Source organism: Amphiura filiformis, chromosome 4 (genome assembly GCF_039555335.1).
Source record: "Amphiura filiformis chromosome 4, Afil_fr2py, whole genome shotgun sequence".
NCBI lineage: Eukaryota > Metazoa > Echinodermata > Ophiuroidea > Amphilepidida > Amphiuridae > Amphiura > Amphiura filiformis.
In genome coordinates this window covers 2548268-2569225 of record NC_092631.1, presented here as the reverse complement: position 1 = coordinate 2569225, position 20958 = coordinate 2548268, and the positions used below count along the sequence as shown (strand labels likewise).

The 20958-nt window shown below is 36.2% G+C and overlaps 1 protein-coding gene across 1 annotated transcript in view; it reads left to right on the top strand.

Annotated features, from left to right (window-relative positions):
- Positions 1–18027, top strand: part of LOC140149618 (uncharacterized) — a 37455-nt gene extending 19428 nt beyond the window's left edge. Inside the window, exons 4-11 of the mRNA XM_072171698.1 lie at positions 5955–6113; positions 6616–6891; positions 10255–10419; positions 10992–11267; positions 15083–15304; positions 15907–16191; positions 16938–17153; positions 17729–18027. Of these exons, the coding sequence (XP_072027799.1) occupies positions 5955–6113; positions 6616–6891; positions 10255–10419; positions 10992–11267; positions 15083–15304; positions 15907–16191; positions 16938–17153; positions 17729–18027 (1898 nt within the window). The remainder of the gene's footprint in view (positions 1–5954; positions 6114–6615; positions 6892–10254; positions 10420–10991; positions 11268–15082; positions 15305–15906; positions 16192–16937; positions 17154–17728) is intronic.
- Positions 18028–20958: the final 2931 nt, after the last annotated feature.

Genomic DNA, 20958 nt, shown 5'->3' with positions numbered 1-20958 from the left:
AGTTATTCGTAGAGTAAAGCAATACCTTCCATGGAAAACTGTCAAAATGCTTTCGCAAGCCCTTGTCTTTCCTCATTTTGACTACTGCAGTTCTGTTTGGTCCAATTTCAGTGCCTGTCACAAAAATGAGCTCCAAATTTTGCATAATAGGCTAGCCCGTGTTTTGCTCTCTGCAGACATTAGAACTTCAGTAGACAATATGATGAGGGACCTAGACTGGGTTAAACTTGGCTGTAGATGGGAGCATCAATTACTTATTTTAACTTTTAAATGTCTCACACAAATTGCTCCTCATTATCTTTCGTCTCATTTTACTTTCACTCATTCTACGCATTCCAAATGTACAAGGGGTCAGTCTCAAAACAGTTTGGTTGTTCCAATATGGAAAACCTCTTCTGGAAAGAAAACTTTCCTTTACAGATCTTCAGTTGCTTGGAACAATCTTCCTCCAAATCTTCGTATCAATTTTAATTCAATGAGTTTGGGTGGATTCAAAATGCAATATTGGTCTGTAAGTTTTGTATTTATATTTTGAGCTCAACATTGCTGCATTTTGTTTTGTATCATGCATGTTTGGTTCTTTCATTTTGTATAATATATATATTTCTTATTTTGTTATTATCATGTTCATGTATTATGTATATATATAATTTTAATCAGGTCTTCCAGGGAGACCAGTACATTTGTATTGATGGAATTTCCTGAATAAATAACGAATAAATAAAATAAAATAAATAAGTCCCAGGTTAAAAAAATCAGACCCGGGAAATCAGAAAACACGTCCGCTTTTGGATAGTTTAATATAAAGTACGTGGGGTGGTGGATGTGTGTATTGGGGGTGTGGGTGTGTGTTTAGAGCAAAATGTAAGCGTTCACAGGAGAAGAGAAACAAAGAAAGAAACGACAGAAAACAAATTAAGTCGTAACAATGTACCTTAACCTAATCAAAACTCGATCCGCGGCGGTTAACCGCCGGCTCGGTCCGATTTCATCTGGTTTCTAATGTTCTAAACAATGGAAACCGGGCGGAATCTGCGGGAAACCGATGGTCGAGTTTTGATTTCATCCCTTACGGAAAGTAAAAATCAGAACAACAAGGACGTGAAACATATGTTTCCTAATTGTAACTAATACAGCACATAAATTATGCAAGAATGGTTCATCTGGTTATAGGGTACATTACTCTCAGTAAACGGTAAAGACCTGGCCAATGGGGTAATTAGTTTCATGCAGAAGACTGTTTGGTAAGAAAGAACGACCCATCTTATTGGTCAAAAATGAAGTGACGTCGAAAACCTGATAAAAATTATTTCCAGTTTTATTCGTATAAATATCACTGCATATAACCAGCTTCAGTTTAGTTGGAACATCTTTGTCCCGGATCTTTGTTTTCGACGAAGCATCTGAATCACCTCAATCCGTTGTCATGGTAAGTGTGAATTATATTATTTTGGTAATTTTTTAATATTTCGAAAAGGAATAACAGATTTCAGTGTTATTCATATCCATCAAATGTTTCCTTTAAAACTTCCCGAGATGTGAGACTGCTTCTTGAAACAACAAGATTGTGACATCATGCAGTTACTGTTAACTACATGTATGCACACAACACAGGGGCACTCACAATAGGCAATTGAACCCTACTGGTAGCGCTGTGTTGTAGATATACGGGATGAACTAGTTAGCATCATATATCAAAAAGTATAAAAGCTATGATTTTAGTACTTGCTCTATGTTTCAATTACTTATTCTTTTCCAAATATCTGAATCTTCAAGCCCGGTACAAGCTTTAATAACGGGGAACATACATTTTTATTAAAAAGAAATCCTACCATCTATCCAAACTCGCCGTGTTATTCCAATGCACATTTTGCTTCACCGGGCAGCCATTTTTTTGGTCGTATTGGAAGATTGGTGTCATAAAACCGCCATAGGTACAAATTTAGTACTCTCTGTCAATCAATTATGGCTTATTCTCTACATGTCAGTCTTTAAATAATTGGCATAGTCCTTATAATAACGGTGGTCCGCCTTGATGAGTAAATGACAGCACACAGCTGCCTTTCAGTGAAAAATACCCCAAAACTTAGTCAGTGGAGCTCCGCTCGTACATGTCAATAGCGTCATTATCGATTGGATTAGTCGTCCGTAGCGGACAATTCGGTCGCTCATTGGATCAATATTATCAGGTGGTAATAAATTTGCATTGGACAATAGATTATTATATAATGGTTTAGTACTGCATATATCGGTTTAATCTGCAATAAGCGTGTTTATGGCTGGAAAGGTCACGGTGAATTTGCCGTGGACGACACTGCACTATGAATTTTCGACATTGGTTCCCGTAACTATTGATAAACACTGTGCAAGAGAAACTAATGGTAAAGAGAACAATAAATGCGACTTCTTCGATGATTTGACCCACGATTCGGACTGATACTTATTGTGGCAACCTTCTCTAAAGTAGACATATTTAACGTGTTCTTTGACAAATGTTAAAATTCAAACGCTCTCTGTATGATGTTCCTCGATGATATTTTAATAATAAAAATATTTAAATAATTGACATTCAACTAATTCAGATTTAAATCAACTAATATCTTACATGTTTATTTAAATTGTAAACGTGGATTAAGTTATAACGTTGATATATTTTAAATTTATGATTTTATGGAGCCCGAGAACTGAACGGGTTGGGGTTAGGGATAGGGTAAGGGTTAGGGCTTCCGGCAAATACGGCCATCGTCACTCTCCTAGTTATGCATTGATTCCTGAGTTGAGCACTGTGTGCCTGGTACCCATATCCGATACTCGTACGGGTACGAGTCCAAGGCCATGAGTACGGGTACTATGAGGGTACGGGTACTGGTCCACGTCCGGGGTATGTTTATGGGTAAGGGTCCGAAGCCAAAATAGGGCGCGAGTACGGGTACGGGTAAGGATACGGATACAGGTCTGTGAAAAGTACGCGTTCGGAGCATGGGTACGGGTACGGAAATTGGGGTACGAGTACGGGTACGAGTACTTTAAGTCTGGACAATGCAGTTTCAAACCTTCTGTAAACCTTGTACTGAAGCACGTGCAATAGCAAGCACCTGTTACGGCTTGCCTCCGGAATTAAACATTTATTTTTATTCTATTACTCTTGCGACCCATTGTTCAAAATCGCGCACTGTGATTACACGTCACGTGAGAGCCCATTATTCTGCAATAATGGGGCAAGCGCCGTAACACATTCTACGCACAACATTACGCTTGGTTACGCGTGCAATATTTCCGCGATACGCATTGTCACTTACGCGTACGCGCTCCACCTTGAAGTAAACAACTTAAAATATTTGTGCCAAAAATGATATTTTCTCTTTAAATCGCACTATTTTCTGGTAATAGAATAGAAATAAAGGGTGCAGCATTATCCTTTACACGCAAATAATGTGTCCTCGGCAGTAGACTATGCCATAGTCGAAAAATAATAAAAATATGTTATTATTAGTCATGATGAACCCATTTCGTTGAACTCAAAATTATACTGATGTTTATTAAAATTAAAGTATTCAATAGTAAAATGGTCATAAAGAGTTAAAAATATCAGATGATTAGTGACAATAAAAGTAATTGAATGCAACATTATCTTGCATAATTATAATGGCTCACTTTAATACTGAACAATTCTGATTTTGGAATCTACCAGTTTATTGATAGCGAACCCCGAAAATCCGACTATGGTGAATTTTAAGCAGAACTTTACCCCGGGACTTTGCTCTCTAAAAACACACTGTCAAGCATACTTGTTTATCAGTCCATTAACCACAAGTACTAAGCATGGTATAGTACAAGACGCGCTAGATGCTTGATGAGAGATTAACTTTCGCGTCAACACAAAAGCGCCGCAAATACCACATATAGTTGTGTACGGTGTAAATTTAGTTAATGGTAATGGCGCGGGCCCGGAAGATTTAAACCATAGCGAGATATGGGCGACCAATCATAAGGCAGATCCATTTAAAGATGCATTACATCATGGCCAATTTTAGTTAGGCCAGAAATTGGCCTAACTCTCCATAGAGTCCCGTGTTAAAAATCTTAACCGCAAGGCAAAGTCAGTAGTCCACTTGGGAAGCTAACAAAAGAGAGGGAGTGTGGTGACTGAAAAGATCAGATACAGATGTGAAAATCTATCAGTTGCACACAAATCAATATAAATCAGAGTTTTATGCTTAAATGTAATAGCCAGAGTATGCAAAATGGGCAAGTGGACTACGGAGAAGTCTACCTCGGCAGTAAAAACGTTTAAATAATGGGTGAGGCGCACGTTTTTACTGCCTCGGACACATTATTTTGATGTAAAGGATAATGCTGCACCCTTTATTTCTTAAGTACTAAACTCAAGCTCTGTCGCGAGATACTCTATAATACCTCATGGTCACATCTTTGGATATCCAGATACTTTTTTTTTCAACCATATTTTTTCAGATAAATTTGAGTCTCGTTTTTATTTTCCAGACAAGTACTAAATTCCAGTTCTGCTGTGAGATACTCCATATAAGTCACGGTCACAATCTTTGGATATCCAAGTACTTCAAAAGTTTATAGGCCTCTGTTGTTGAATTCTCGGTATTCGCAATAAGGGCGATGTATTCGTGATGTTGCCCGGGCAGGCAATAGGCCTATGATATCCCCCAATGCAATGCTCTATTTCAAATAGAATATTTTAATAGATCGTTATTTCTTGTAATAAAGAAGTAGGTAAAATACATAATATTGTCAATAGATGTACAATCAGTGGTATTTTTTCATCAATTTTAATTAGAATAAAGGTAATTTGCATATTTAAATTAAATTTTCAAAAAACCTTTAGAAATGGTTTTGGTGTTTAAGTTATTTTCCTCCCGGTGAAATTTTATTTCTCCCGGTGAAAAATGGGCAAATTATATATAGCTCATGTGTGTACAAGTAAAATATTCGCCGATCTTTTATAAAATCACCTTAGCCAATTCGGAAGAGTTACCAAAATCTATATTTTACCTGGCCCAGCAATGTTTCCTGGGCAGTCAGTCGGACCGGACTGTTTAAGTCAAGGTATATGTGACCGTCCACCACGAAACGCTGGTAAAGTCGGCCCCTGGTCAATTTTGTTTTCTTCCTTGTTTAGACAATATATAATTTATCATAAGCTTTACAATAATGATATATAATTTGATTTCAAACGATATCCAGAAGCGGTGTTATGGTTTGTTTAACTTTGCTCCTTCAGCAAAAAGGTACATTATTTCGGTGCTACATTATTTCTCTTTTTCCACATTGCTGGTATTAAATATCAAATGGTCATAATTGGCGGTCACTTCAAATCATCTCCAAGTCAACGAGGTTCAGGAATGTCCTCTCACTGTTAATTGTTGGTTAACAAACCACTTGAACAGGATTTAGCCAAAGCAAACAAAGACTAGAGCTATTTACGAATTCTATACATAAGTAGAAGCTAATAATCCTCTTCATCAATAGGATTAAAAGGTGTTTGACTGGAACTAGCAAAATGAGAAACATGTAGCACCAACCTTAACTCAGAATACAATTTGCCGACTTTACGAGCGGTTTGGGGTGGACGGTCACATAATATTATATGTGAAAGTCTCACCACTGTACAATGCAATATGCAGGAAAAGATTCATGTGAGACAAGCTCTCACCGAATATAGACCACCCACCCTTTTTCTTAAAAATTGACCAGAGTTTTGTAATTTGTTCCCAACGATTTTCAAAATTGTACTCTTTTAACGATATTTTGACACTCTTATACATCGGCCCAAATTATTGAAAGTATTTGGTCAATGACTGGAAATGTCCCATGAAACACCTTTGACCACAAATCGGAGTAGGCCTATAATAGCGTAAAATGCATACGAATTTTGATGCTGATTCCCCCTCAAAATTTTCATATTGTTTATCGTTGAATAGCCTGCCAACCCATTAACACACCGAATGACTATAAATACCAATACCTGGGGCCTGTACCAGAAGGAGCGACGAGCTTTACGTTTAGTGTTCGTGCTAACAACGATGTACATATCGCCTTGTCGCCGATCGAAGGAGATGCCGAGACCATGTATGAAATTGGTAGGTTTTTTTCTGCGTTTGGGTATAAAAATAGAGTTCAACAGCAATAGAGTTCTCATGCTTCGAGGAAGTACAGGTTGTATGAAAGTGATTAGTACCAGTCAGTTTTGATGGTTATTGAAAAGTCTCTTTCTTCCAAATGTCTGTTTAATTAATCAACAAATTATGAGAATCCTATGTTGCATTTTGCTGTGACAGTAATGTCCATATCACTGGAAACTGATGGGTACCAATCATTTTGATACAGCCTGTATGCAGACATATCTATAAAATGTTTATAATCCATATTCCCTATCACTTTTTTGAGAGAGATTGATCAATTATCATGATTATTGTAACGACTAATATTCCCCTCATTGTTCACTGTAAACTGATGGCTACCAATAATGCAGACATATCTATAAAATGTTATAATCCCTATTCCTTATCACTATTTGAGAGAGAATAACCAATAATTTTTACGACAGGATACAATAATATATTTCCTTCATTGTTTCTGCAGTAATTGGAGGTTGGGGAAACCAGAAATCATCTATTCGTCTTTGCAAACAATGCGAAAACCTAGACTTTCCGAATACCCCCGCGATTTTGAGCGCCACAGAATATCGTCAGTTTCGTGTGTCATTTGGAGACGATTTGGTGGAGGTATTTAGTGATGAGACATCTGTCATGAGATTCCAAAACACAGGCAGCATTGACGTTAATTATGTCGGAATATCTACTGGCTGGGGAAGCGAAGGCAGCTTTATGTTTTGTGGGGACTGGGGCTTTGAACCGGGTAAGTCGTGATAACACTCCTGATATTTATTGAAAAATAAATATCAGGAGTGATTAATGATAACGTTGCATACAGTTCTATCTCGGTCTATCCCATATAAATGTTCATCATAATACTGGCCTATCTTGGGGCTATCTCGATTTCGCGAAAGGTGACGTGATTTTATACGCATCACATACATGCATACTGGTCTATCTCTAGATGAAATGCACTTTAAATACGATATCAGGAAAATCATAGTTTTCACATACCGAATTATCTAAGATAGTTCAATATGTGAAATACGAAAATTATAAAAATTATAACTAGTTCTAGTTTAACATTTTATAACTAATTATTTAGGAAAAATTGAGGTATGTAATTTGTTGAATTGGAAGAGCTCCATAAAAAGAACGATATCAGGAAAATCATAGTTTTCACATACCGAATTATCTAAGATAGTTCAATATGTGAAATACGAAAATTATAAAAATTATAACTAGTTCTAGTTTAACATTTTATAACTAATTATTTAGGAAAAATTGAGGTATGTAATTTGTTGAATTGGAAGAGCTCCATAAAAAGAACGATAACACCAATTTTCTCAGAAATGTCAAAAATTCAAGAGAACCTAGTGTGTGATACACCCGACGCAGTGATCTCATAAACATTCAATATTCATTTGAAATTGGGGTTGGAAGATACCTTCCCCTAAATAACAGCTAATAACAGTATTGCGAACCTTCAGCATCCATGGTTCGATGTAGAGAGTCTGTCCTATTCAGAGGAAATATTGCAATTACACACCTTATTGCCTTTTAACAATAACCAATGACACTAGCACGTAATTCCAGTCAAGCACCAATCTTTAATCCTATTGTTGAAGAGGATAATAAGCTTATACTTATGTATAGCATTAGTAAAAAGCTTAAGTCTTTGTTTGCTTTGGCTAAATCCTGTTCAAGTGGTGGGCTAACCAACAATTAACAATGAGAGGACATTCCTGAACCTCGTTCAGTTGGGGGTGATTTGAAGTGACCGCCAATTATGACCATTTGATATTTAATACCAGCAATGTGGAAAAAAAGAAATAATGAAGTGCCAAAATAATGTACCCTTTTACGGAAGGAGCAAAGTTTAACAAGTTATAACTCCGCTTCTGCAGTACGAATGTCAGCGGCGAATGTCAGGTTATTATTTCCCAGTCTTTAAAAAAATTACAGGCAGAGGTGGGAATCGATCTCGGTACCTCCCGGTTAAAAAGCACTGTGCAAAACCACTATGCCAACTAAATATCTGCTGTGAGATGCTTGACATTAATCTCTGATATTGCTTAATGGAACAAATCGCGGAATTAAATTAGTAATAAAAGAAGTATATAGATTCTTATTTAGCGGTCAAATTGGATAAAAGGGGAAATATTTGTCCCTGCTCTGAAGAAAATATAGGTTAGAAAATTATCAAATCAATTTAAATTAAAAATTGAGATTTTATATTTATTTCTTTCACGAGGCGGCATTATCACAGACAAACACTATATAAGCTAAAAACTCGACCCTCATCACTAGATGCTGTCATAACTCAATGGTAGAACATCAGACTGCTGATGTCAATATCGTTGGTTCGAGTCCTCCTGCCAGCAATGGTTATATTTATGATTTTAATGCTACGCTACAATTTGTTCAATTTGTTCGTTTATTTATTTATTTATTTATTTATTTATTTATTTTTGTTTATTTATGTAAAAAATTGATATATTTGAAAGAGGTATTTGAGCAATTGAAATTTTGATTTTATAATCCTATGGGGTCATTTTGAACCCCACCCCTCCCAAATTGCCAAACGCACAACACCTATGAGTTTGCATCATACATGTCATCATCATAAAAAAAACCATTCTATGTATACCTGACGCCGGCAACTAGACTACTATACAAAAAATAGTATCACATCTTTCCTGCTCAATCAATATATTATAATACTTGCAAATAGATCATAGTTTACTAATCTAATAGACCTGTTATATCACCTGTAATATATGTGATCATTGTATACATGGTTTGTTATGGTAGGGATTAGTGTTCGATCTCTGTAATGTAATGTAAATGAAGCATATTGATATGCAGGAAGAATCGATCAGGGCGCTATCTATTAGGGAAAGATAAACACTATTCAAAATATCAATAGACAAGAAGAAAGGGATGTAGAGATTTGTAATTGAGTCATGCATGATTTAACAGAAGGTTCTTTCCAAAACCCAAACGTAATGTTGTATACTATAATAATAATACATTTTGACACTGTTTTATATAGTCCAAAATTAGGCCAAAAAAAAAAATTGTTGTGTTGCCCTCAACCGTCCGACCCTAAATCCTGAAAAATCAGGGTCGCAATTTTTTTTTTTGGAATGATGATTTTTACAGATTTGTTCAAAAAATCAATGTTTTTCACTTAAAATTAATATTTTATTGAAAGACTAGTCTTTAATTGATGTCTAACAGGTATCCAGAAGTCAAAATTGACAAATGTCCCTAATTGAAGAAGCATTATTTAATATTTGAGGGATTTTTAAAAACTGAAGGTTTAAAAAAAATTAAAAAAAAAAAAAAAATACGACCGTCCGACCCAACTTTCCCATTTTCCCACTTGAGGGCAACACAACAATATTTTTTTTTTTGCCTAACGTACAGTAAGCCAAAAAATTAAGGTATCAGTTATGGTCACCCCTGTATATCCTAAATAAAGACAAATATGTCAAAATTAAAACAAGCAGTCAATACCTGTCCTCTTTAGCTCTGATTTAAGACCTTATTTGTTGAAATTGGTTGAGAATTAAAGAAACGGTGATCTAAAACCTAATGAAGAAACGAAATCAAAAGTTGCACTTTTGTGTTCTAATCAATGAAAGCACGACACTAGCTAGTTAATGGAAGAGCAGCACTTGTTCTCTCGTCCACGAACACTTTGTGTATAAATCAATAGGGCCTTTTAATGCAGCAAACTGCAACTTTTAAATTGGTATCGTCCTTGGGTTTTGGGATCGCTGTGTCTTTATTTCTTGAACAATTTCAACGAATGAGGTCTTTTGCTGAAAGATGCAGCTATTAGCTGTTGGTTCCAATTATGACATATATGTCTTTGTTTAGGATATACAGGAGGTGAACACAGCTGGTACCTTAAATTTTTGGTTTACTGTATTTGGTTAATGACTGGAAATGTCCCATGAAACACCGTTGACCCCAAATCGGAGTAGGCCTGTGACATTTGTGCACCAATGCATATGAATTTTGATGATGATTCCCCCTCGCATTTTTCATATTGATTATCTTTGAATAATATCAATCAATCTTTATTTCATTCAAAAATACAACAATGCAACAACAGCAATAGACTGCCAACCCATTAACACACCGAATGACTATAAATACCAATACCTGGGGCCTGTACCAGAAGGAGCGACGAGCTTTACGTTTAGTGTTCGTGCTAACAACGATGTACATATCGCCTTGTCGCCGATCGAAGGAGATGCCGAGACCATGTATGAAATTGGTAGGTTGAAAATCAGCGGACTTTTTCTGCGTTTGGGTATAAAAATAGAGTTCAACAGCAATAGAGTTCTCATGCTTCGAGGAAGTACAGGTTGTATGAAAGTGATTAGTACCAGTCAGTTTTGATGGTTATTGAAAAGTCTCTTTCTTCCAAATGCAGTACAGAGTCTTCTTGAAATGATCACAATATATACCGTAGTTAGGCCCTATATGTCTGTTTAATTAATCAACAAATTATGAGAATCCTATGTTGCATTTTGCTGTGACAGTCATGTCCATATCACTGGAAACTGATGGGTACCAATCATTTTGATACAGCCTGTATGCAGACATATCTATAAAATGTTTATAATCCATATTCCCTATCACTTTTTTGAGAGAGATTGATCAATTATCATGATTATTGTAACGACTAATATTCCCCTCATTGTTCACTGTAAACTGATGGCTACCAATTATGCAGACATATCTATAAAATGTTATAATCCCTATTCCCTATCACTTTTTGAGAGAGAATAACCAATATTTTTTACGACAGGATACAATAATATATTTCCTTCATTGTTTCTGCAGTAATTGGAGGTTGGGGAAACCAGAAATCATCTATTCGTCTTTGCAAACAATGCGAAAACCTAGTCTTTCCGAATACCCCCGCGATTTTGAGCGCCACAGAATATCGTCAGTTTCGTGTGTCATTTGGAGACGATTTGGTGGAGGTATTTAGTGATGAGACATCTGTCATGAGCTTCCAAAACACAGGCAGCATTGACGTTAATTATGTCGGAATATCTACTGGCTGGGGAAGCGAAGGCAGCTTTAAGTTCTGTGGGGACTGGGACCTTGAACCAGGTAAGTCGTGATAACACTCTTGATATTTATTTTAAAAATTATGTGGCTGGAACGGTTAATACAAAGATAAACTATTGCAATGATCGTGGTTGATAGAAAAACCAGCATCAATGATCCAAACCTGACATGTGACACGAGCCATAAATATTAAGTTACCAACTGGAGTTCAAAGGTCATACAAAGGTCATTATGAAATGTGAGTCAGTCCTGTCACATGACAGGAAATGTGAGTTCCTGTCATGTGAGTTCCTGTCATTTCCTGCCAGTGTCTAAAGGTTATTATCAGGAGGGCGAGAGTTCATAAGGCAATGTCGAGACCCCGGTCACGCTACTGTTCGACCGGCGACCTAGGATGCACACACCCGTCAATTAATTATTAACGTTTGTTACGCATTTTAAGGTTTGCATCGAATAGTCTGTGGTTAGTCTAAGATCACCTTGTGCTCCTCATCCATCAGGAAGGTCCAGTCTCTAGCCTTCTTCAGGATTTTTTTGTGTCAGTTCCTGCAGAACTGACACCTCGACGATCACGTGACAATTCGAATCATCATATCGAAATATCACGTGCTCTGTAAAAATATCAATATCGATATCGATACTATTCAGCCCCAAACCAAATCGCCCACATGCCAATTCGAACCCTGTATATTGATGTACAAAAAATTGGCCAAATGATTTTCTCCATAACCAAATCTGTATATTTGATGTCTTGCATTCGGTCACAAACCAATTCGTTGTACTTTGTGCAATAGCCCTCTATCTTTTAAACCAAATATCCTAAAGAGTCGTGTGATATGTCGAACTTTTCCTCTGGTCATAAAGAACAAAACAAGTCAGCGTTCGCGTTTCTGTACGTAGCCGCAGTTTGTGGCCCTCACAACACGGGCTTAAAAGTGGAGAAAATCACGAAATAGTTAAATTTGGCCAAGAAATTGACTTGTGTGAACTGTGGAATGTCTATTAATAACCTTGGTCATAAGGAACGAAAAAAAAAGTCAGTGGTCGCATATCTGTAGGATCATTGGTTAATAAGATATAGTCACTTTTTTTTAAATATTTTTAACCAAATATCCTAGAGAGTCGTGCCATATGTCAAATTTTTCCTCTGGTCATAGGGAACAGAAAAGTCAGTGGTCGCATATCTGTAGGATCATTGGTTAATATGAGATATAGTCACTTGTGCACTTAACCCTCTATCTTTTTAACCAAATATCCTCGAGTCGTGCCATATGTCGAACTTTTCCTCTGGTCATAAGGGAAGAAAAAAGTCAGTGGTCGCATATCTGTATGATCATCGGTTAATGAGATATAGTCACTTTTTTGTACGTTGTGCACTTAATCCTCTTTTTTTTACTTCTGGATATCGTTTGAGTCAAATGATTTTTCATTTTAAAGCTTATGATATATTAATTTCTAAACACGAAATAAAACAAAATTGACCGCGAGCCGACTTTACAGCTGTTTCGTGATGGACGGTCACATATATTCATTAACATATTAAATCGTTTATCCCTTTTGGTCAATATCGAATTGTTTTGTGGCTGACTTAGCTTGGGGCCAAATGCATGAATTGGCATATGGCCAAGTCAACTGGGGACGAATTGGTTTGGCCGAATCGACATGCTTCCATGCTGATAGCAGGAAGTGGCGAAAAAATTACGTACTTTTACAAGGCAAAAAGCAACTTTTCTAGGCATTGTTGACATGGTGCCTTCATAAAAGCAGTGCACTGAGTCCGAAAATGAAAACCATTGCGCTAGTCCGAAATTGAAAACCACTGCGCTAGTCCGAATCTGGAAAACACTCCCTCAGTCCGACACTGCGCTAGTCCGCAACTAAAAAGTAGTGCACTAGTCCGAAACTGAAAACCATTGCGCTAGTCCGAATTTGAAAAACACTGAGCTAGTCCGAATCTGAATTGTGGAAACACTACGCTAGTCTGATATTCGGACTAGCGCAGTGTTTTTCAGATTCGGACTAGCGCAGTGTTTTTCAGATTCAGGAGAGCACTGTAGTTTTCAGTTTTGGACTAGCGCCATGGTATTTAGTTTCGGACTAGCGCAGTGTCGGACTGAAGAAGTGTTTTCCAAATTCGGACTAGCGCAGTGTATTTCGGATTCGGACTGACGGCGTGTCGGACTGAAAACTGTGTCGAAATCATGCGTGACCATTGGTGACCAGTGCAGCCGGCCCTGTCCATATCCATTAATAATCGTCTAGTGATCATGTGATGTTTATTTATTAATGCAAAACACTGTTTTGTCTTGCAAAATATTGAAGCCAATATAAAAAGTAATATCACCTCATTATACGGACGTCAAATCAGTTTTAAAATGATTGTTATTGAGTGAGACTCTGAATAAGAAACAAGGTTGCAAAAAAGCACGAATATTTTGTAGCAGGCTGTTGTGGTGAAGTGGTTAACACATTTGCCTTTAGTACCAGAGCTTCAAGGTTCGAACGAACCCCTACCGTTTTGTTTTGGAATCTTTTTCTCTCTTGTTTTGTTATGGGGTTGAGGGTGTTTGTGTGTCATTTATAGTTATTTTTCAATATCAATGCAATACATTTGTTAACACTGTCTTCCCTTCAATTTTTTCTATGCGTTTATCAAATCATGAGATTCAGCCATAAATGCACGAATGATTTTCCTTTAAAATCTGATTTTATGGCATATTTGTCATTTCTTGGAATCAGCCAAATTTGAGTGCCTCTTTGATGTCTTATTAAGACATTAAATTCCCCGTAGAACAGCTGTAATGGTCAACATAATTGGTGTTTTCTTTTTCTTTCACTTTATCTGCTTCAAATGACCAGAAAAACCTCATGGCAGATATTTTCATAATTTTTGGCCAAAAATAACGAAATTGAAATAAGGCTTTAACGAAATTATAAAACCTAGGATTAAGAAAAAAAAAAAAAAAAACCAGAGAAAAAAAAAAATAAAAAAAAAAAAAAAAAAACCCGAGTTAAAATAAAATCAAAAGTAAAAGAGAAATACCCTACCGGGGTTTCTAACCAGGAGTGTATGGTTTTAGCGTCCACCGCTAAGCCATACGAGAGGCTAAATTGGGTTTCAAAGCAATCTTATTGTCACTCAGTGGCTCACTCGTGTATAATATTTCTGGAATTAATTAAAAATTTTCAAAATAATGTAATACCAACATTTATGCTGACTTTAAAATTGTTTGAACGTTGGTAGCATTTTTTTTCAAGGTAGATGACCAACAACGTTTATTTATAGGGAAAACAATCAGCCGTATAATATAAACGGGAGCGATCACTAAAACGGAAGAATCACTGAACAGGTCACCTAAGACTGTGGCGATTTATATCATACAGTTTTTCTACTTTTCAAAATGAATCAAAATTTAGCTCTTTTTAAAAAAAATTTTGACCAAAATTGTGGATATTTTAAGGTATATTTTAAAACGAATTTGAGACAACCTGGTCTAGTTTTGTGTCTTTAGAACGCAAATATGCAATTTTGGATTTTGGATATTTAGGGTAAGTTGTTATGGTGGACCCCAGGTGGGCCGAAAAATTGGCGTGGAAAATCAATTTTGGCGCTTTTCTCATAACTTTAACAAATATTGAATTCAAAATGTGTAAGTTTTATTAATTTTAATTTTTATATAGTAGTGACATTATATTTTATTTTATTATTGATTAGTATTATAGTATATTATTATTTAGTATTTTATTATATTGCATTATATTATATTATATTATATTATATTATATTATATTATATTATATTATATTATACTATATTATATTATACTATATTATATTTTATATACATTTTATTGCAGAAACAGAAACTGCAGAGACGTGCTTAGAACAAACTGTCGAAAGTTATGGGTCAAGAAGGGTACAGAACTCGGATTTTCAATATCCCTTTCCACAACTTCCTCCTGGTACTGAACGGATTACCTTTAAAGTCACAGGACATAATGATGCTTACATTCTTTTGTCTCCGACAAACGACGGTCTAGCCAATGATAGAGAACAAGACAAAGGTGTAATAAAAATAGGTAGGTTGTATGAGGTGAAATATTTCATCGCGTGTCAATTAGTAATCGAATTGCTAAAATTGGCGGCAGTATACTGGCTTGAGAAAAAAAAAGTAGTTAAAGCTATCTGGCCCGAGGTAACTGGGAATTTATGTCACCAAAGACCAATAGTCTTAACACGGAGCCTCGAAAGAAGCATTACATTTTTTTATATCCTTCATTTATATATATGTTTTGTTCATTGATAGTTAAAAAAATTGCATGGGAACTCAAAAGGTCATCATACACTGGAATTAGCCTCACTATACGTCCCTTCTTTCTTGCTGCTTTTACTGTAAGAACTGGCAACAAAATCCATTGTTTTATCTTCTTCAAACAGCTGAAATCGAGGATCTTCTTCAGTAGTAGGCTCCCGGAGTAGGCTATCAGCCATGTTTGAACTGTCATCTGCTTGTACTCTCGTCTAGTCACAGCCTGTAGTCTCGACGTTCAATTTAGCGGCAAATATAACGGATCGTTGCCAGTGGCGTAACCACTACCAGTGGGTTCCGTTTAGGAACCTTTCTATTCTGCACATTGTAAATGTTGTGAACTATTATTGTTATTGTTATTTTTGTCTTAAGTTATTGGTGGATGGAACAATCAAGGATCGGCAGTATTATGCAATTCACACCAGCAATGGACCAGATTCGACACTCCCAATGTGTTGAGTACAACCGAGGCAAGAGAATTTTTCGTTGAATTTGTTCCCGGCACTAATCTACTACTAGTTGGTCGAGTTGGGCAACCTGCATTTATATCCACGCCGTATTGTTCAGAGGATGTGAAACCCGAGGATGTGAAATATGTTGGTATAGCATCTGGTTGGGGTAGTAGCAACACTCAATGGGAATTTTGCAGCACGCAAGGTAAGAGTACTTGAATTGTCAGACGTTTGAAAAGGCTTTTTCTTCAACAAAAAATACAGTATGGTTATTGATGTTCTCTGCATGCTTTTGGAATGGCGCATAATATAAACATGTGACACCCAGGCAAGCAATGAATACCTAAGAGGAAGATGGCGCTGCTTCCGCAAATTACATAGTACAATACTGGCACTTGCACATATCGGCTCTAGCCCGTGTCTATATGTTGTACAAAGAATTGGAGTCAAAGGTCATTTAGGAGCCACTTCAGCTATGGGACCTGACTTCAAAATGCCTCTTCTGTCACATATAACAAGCAGTGGTGACGCATCTTGCGTACGTACACGTGCATTACTCACTGTCTATAGGTGGGGTCTTTACAAATTTGGGATCCTAACCCCAACCAACAGACAAAATGTTTTTTCATGGACATTGATAAAATGTATTATAAATTTCGGTATTGTTTCTTTAAAAAGTAGACCTCATACAACAAATAAGAACATTAACTGGAACAGATATTGAATTCAAATTGTGTAAGTTTTATTTATGTTATTTTTATATAGTGGTGACATTATATTATATTTTATTATTAGTTAATATTATATTATATTATTATTTAGTATTATATTATATTATATTATATTATATTATATTATATTATATTATATTATAATATAATATATATTATATTATATTATATTATATTATATTATATTATATTATATTTCTCTCTATATATTTTATTACAGCAAGTGCTGAAACGTGCTTAAAACAAGATATCGAAAGTTATGGGTCCAGAAGGGTACAGAACTCGGATTTTCAATATCCCTTTCCACAACTTCCTCCTGGTACTGAACGGATTACCTTTAAAGTCACAGCACCCAATGATGCTTACATTATTTTGTCCCCGACAAACGACGGTCTACCCAATGACAGAGAACAAGACAAAGGTGTAATAAAAATAGGTAGGTTGTATGAGGTGAAATATTTCATCACGTGTCGATTAGTATTCGAATTGGTCTAATTGGCGGCAATAGTATACTGGCTTGAGAAAAAAAGTAGTTAAAGCTATTGGCCCGAGGTAACTGGGAATTTATGTCACCAAAGACCAATAGTCTTAACACAGAGCCTCGAAAGAAGCATTATATTTTTTATATCCTTCATTTATATATATGTTTTGTTCATTGATTAGTTAAAAAATTGCATGGGAACTCAAAAGGTCATCATACACCGGAATTAGCCTCACTATACGTCCCTTCTTTCTTGCTGCTTTTACTGTAAGAACTGGCAACAAAATCTTCTTCAAACAGCTGAAATCGAGGATCTTCTTCAGTAGCAGGCTATCAGCCATGTTTGAACTGTCATCTGCTTGTAATCTCGTCTAGTCACAGCCTGTAGTCTCAACGTTCAATTTGCGGCAAATATAACGGATCGTTGCCAGTGGCGTAACCACTACTAGTGGGTTCCGTTTAGAAACCTTTCTATTCTGCACATTATAAATGTTATGGACTATTATTGTTATTGTTATTTTTGTCTTAAGTTATTGGTGGATGGAACAATCAAGGATCGGCAGTATTGTGTAATTCACACCAGCAATGGACCAGATTCGACACTCCCAATGTGTTGAGTACAACCGAGGCAAGAGATTTTTTCGTTGAATTTGTTCCCGGCACTAATCTACTACAAGTTGGTCGAGTTGGGCAAGATCCATTTATATCCACGCCGTATTGTTCAGAGGATGTGAAACCCGAGGATGTGAAATATGTTGGTATAGCATCTGGTTGGGGTAGTAGCAACACTCAATGGGAATTTTGCAGCACGCAAGGTAAGAGTACTTGAATTGTCAGACGTTTGAAAAGGCTTTTTCTACAACAAAAAATACAGTATGGTTATTGATGTTTTCTGCATGCTTTTGGAATGGCGCATAATATAAACATGTGACATCCAGGCATGCAATGAATACCTAGAAGCAAGAAGGGCTTAACTCCTTCTCATTATTCTCAATAAGGCCCTACTTCATGGAGTTGGGCCTTTCTTCCATGAAAACCATGATCGAGTGTACTGGAATATTTAGAAAGTGGATTTGAGCCTTTCTTTCACACCAAAGGAAGAACTTTCTCCTAGCGATAAAATGCTGGATCTTACTCATTCATGTCATTATTGTGAAATGGTAGAGTTGGGCACTTTTTCCACTAGGTATTCAATAGTGTATTTGGTGATCCATGTCTAGGGATGTTCAAATAGCTATAGGTGGACCAAGCAGGGTGTCCCATCGTAATTAGTACCCATCCAAGCCTTGGTATTTGTAGGCTTACACCAACATAAGAATATTTTTCTCGACTTACACTAAGCAAGATCCATATTAATATCATAAACTTACCAGTCCCAAAACCATACATTAAGGGGCAGGTAGGATCACTCAAAGTGGGAAATTTTAGACATTGTTTTGTATTGTATCTTTAAAAGTAATGATGATCGATAACTACATAAAAGTATTTTCAGAAAGGCAATGATGCCAGGAATCCAACTAGCACGGAAGATTTTTGCAAAACGACCAGTTTATGAAAAAAGCGCCAAAATTGATTTTCCATGCCAATTTTTTTCGGTCCACCCTAAATATCCGAATTGACGAAAATTGCATATTTGCGTTCTAAAGACACAAAACTAGACCAGGTTGTCTCAAATCGTTTTAAAATACCTTAAAATATCCACAATTTTGGTCAAAATTAAAAAAAAAAGTTAAATTTTGATTCATTTTGAAAAGTAGAAAAACTGTATGATATAAATCGCCACAGTCTTAGGTGACCTGTTCAGTGATTCTTCCCGTTTTAGTGATCGCTCCCGTTTATATTATACGGCTGATTGTTTTCCTTATAAACATGATAAATAAACGTTTCTGGGCAAAAATTATGTTATAACGTCCAATTAATGTCAGATTTGCATTTCTTGAGGTCGACTTACCCGAAAAAGTTTCTTTGTACACGATTTTAGGTACTCTGGTTCAAAACTTATTTTTTCAAGATTGCGCCGGCGGCCACCATCTTGGATTTCTGGGTAAAAATGAGGTCGTAATGTTAAAGTAATGTCAGATTTGAAATCCTTGTGGTCGATTTATCCAAAAAAGTGTCTTTGTACACGATTTTAGGTCCTCTGGTTCAAAACTAAATTTTTCAAGATGGGGCCGGCCACCATCTTGGATTTCTGGGTGAAAATGATGCCGTAATGTCAAACTAATGTCAGAATCGGAATCCTTGTGCTCGACACACCCGAAAAGTGTCTTTCTACATGATTATAGGTGCTCTGGTTCAAAACTTAATTTTTTTTTTTTTTTGGCGGCGGCCATTTTGTATTTTGGCCTCTAGCGAAAAATGCCGGGATTTTCGCGAGGGACATGGGGGCTAATTTTTTTCTAAATAGTCCATAGAAGTCAAATCAATCGTCAAACCTTACTAGTCAGAATGGTCACGGAATTGAGATTTTTGACTACACTATTCTATTTTACTTTTGATTTTATTTTAACTCGGTTTTATTTGTTATTTTTTCTTAATCCTAGGTTTTATAATTTCGTTAAAGCCTTAGTATTTCAATTTTGTTATTTTGTGCCATGAAGTTTTTCTGGTCATTTGAAGCAGATAAAATGAAAGAAAAAGAAAACACCAATTATGTTGACCACTGCAGCTGTTCTACGGGGAATTTAATGTCTTAATAAGACATCAAAGAGGCTCTCAAATTTGGCTGATTCCAAGAAATGACAAATATGCCATAAAATCAGATTTGAAAGGAAAAATCATTCGTGCATTTATGGCTGAATCTCATGATTTGATAAAAGCATAGTAAAAATTGAAGGGAAGACAGTGTTAAAAAATGTATTGCATTGATATTGCAAAATAATTATAAATGACACCCACCCACCCTCAACCCATTAACAAAACAAGAGAGAAAAAAGATTCCAAACCAAAACGGTAGGGGTTCGAACCTTCAACCTCTGGCACTAAAGGCAAAAGTGTCAACCACTTCACCACAACAGCCTGCTACAAAATATTGGTGCTTTTTTGCAACCCTGTTTCTTATTCAGAGTCTCACACAATAACAATCCTTTTAAAACTGATTTCACTTCCGTGTAATGAGGTGATATAATTTTTGCTTTTTATATTGACTTCAATATTTTGCAAGACAAAGCAGTGTTTTGCATTAATAGATAAACATCACTAGATGATTATTATTCGATACATGGACAGGGCCGGCTGCTAATATTAGCTAATTTTCCTGGTGACATGACACTGCACTGGTCACCAATGATCACGCATGATTACGACACGAAGCCTCTTTGAAAGCAACTTTTCAGACTACGACTCGATTATACCATGATTACAGCAATAATTTTCGCTGAAAATTTAGTACAAGCTGAAGTTAGAAAAGTTACAGAAAAGCGTTTGCCCGCGTTTGCGCACAGTTGTAGATATAACCATTTTAGTGATCGTGACATACATTTTTCTCAGTTTTAAGCTATTCGCGCACCATTAACATTAATGTTTTCCGCAATAATTCAACTTTTATAAGTTATTGTTAGGTTTATACTCATGTTTCAAATTTTATCTATGGGCTCAATACGGGAATTAAGCGAGAAATGACTCGCGTATTCCATTTTGTGAGGTCAACCGGTAAAAAATACCGGAAGTGAGCTAAGTTGACGTTGTACTGGTATACATGCCAAATAAAACTAGAGCCACATATATCGTAGGTTTTTTCTGTGATGGCTGTTGTAACTCT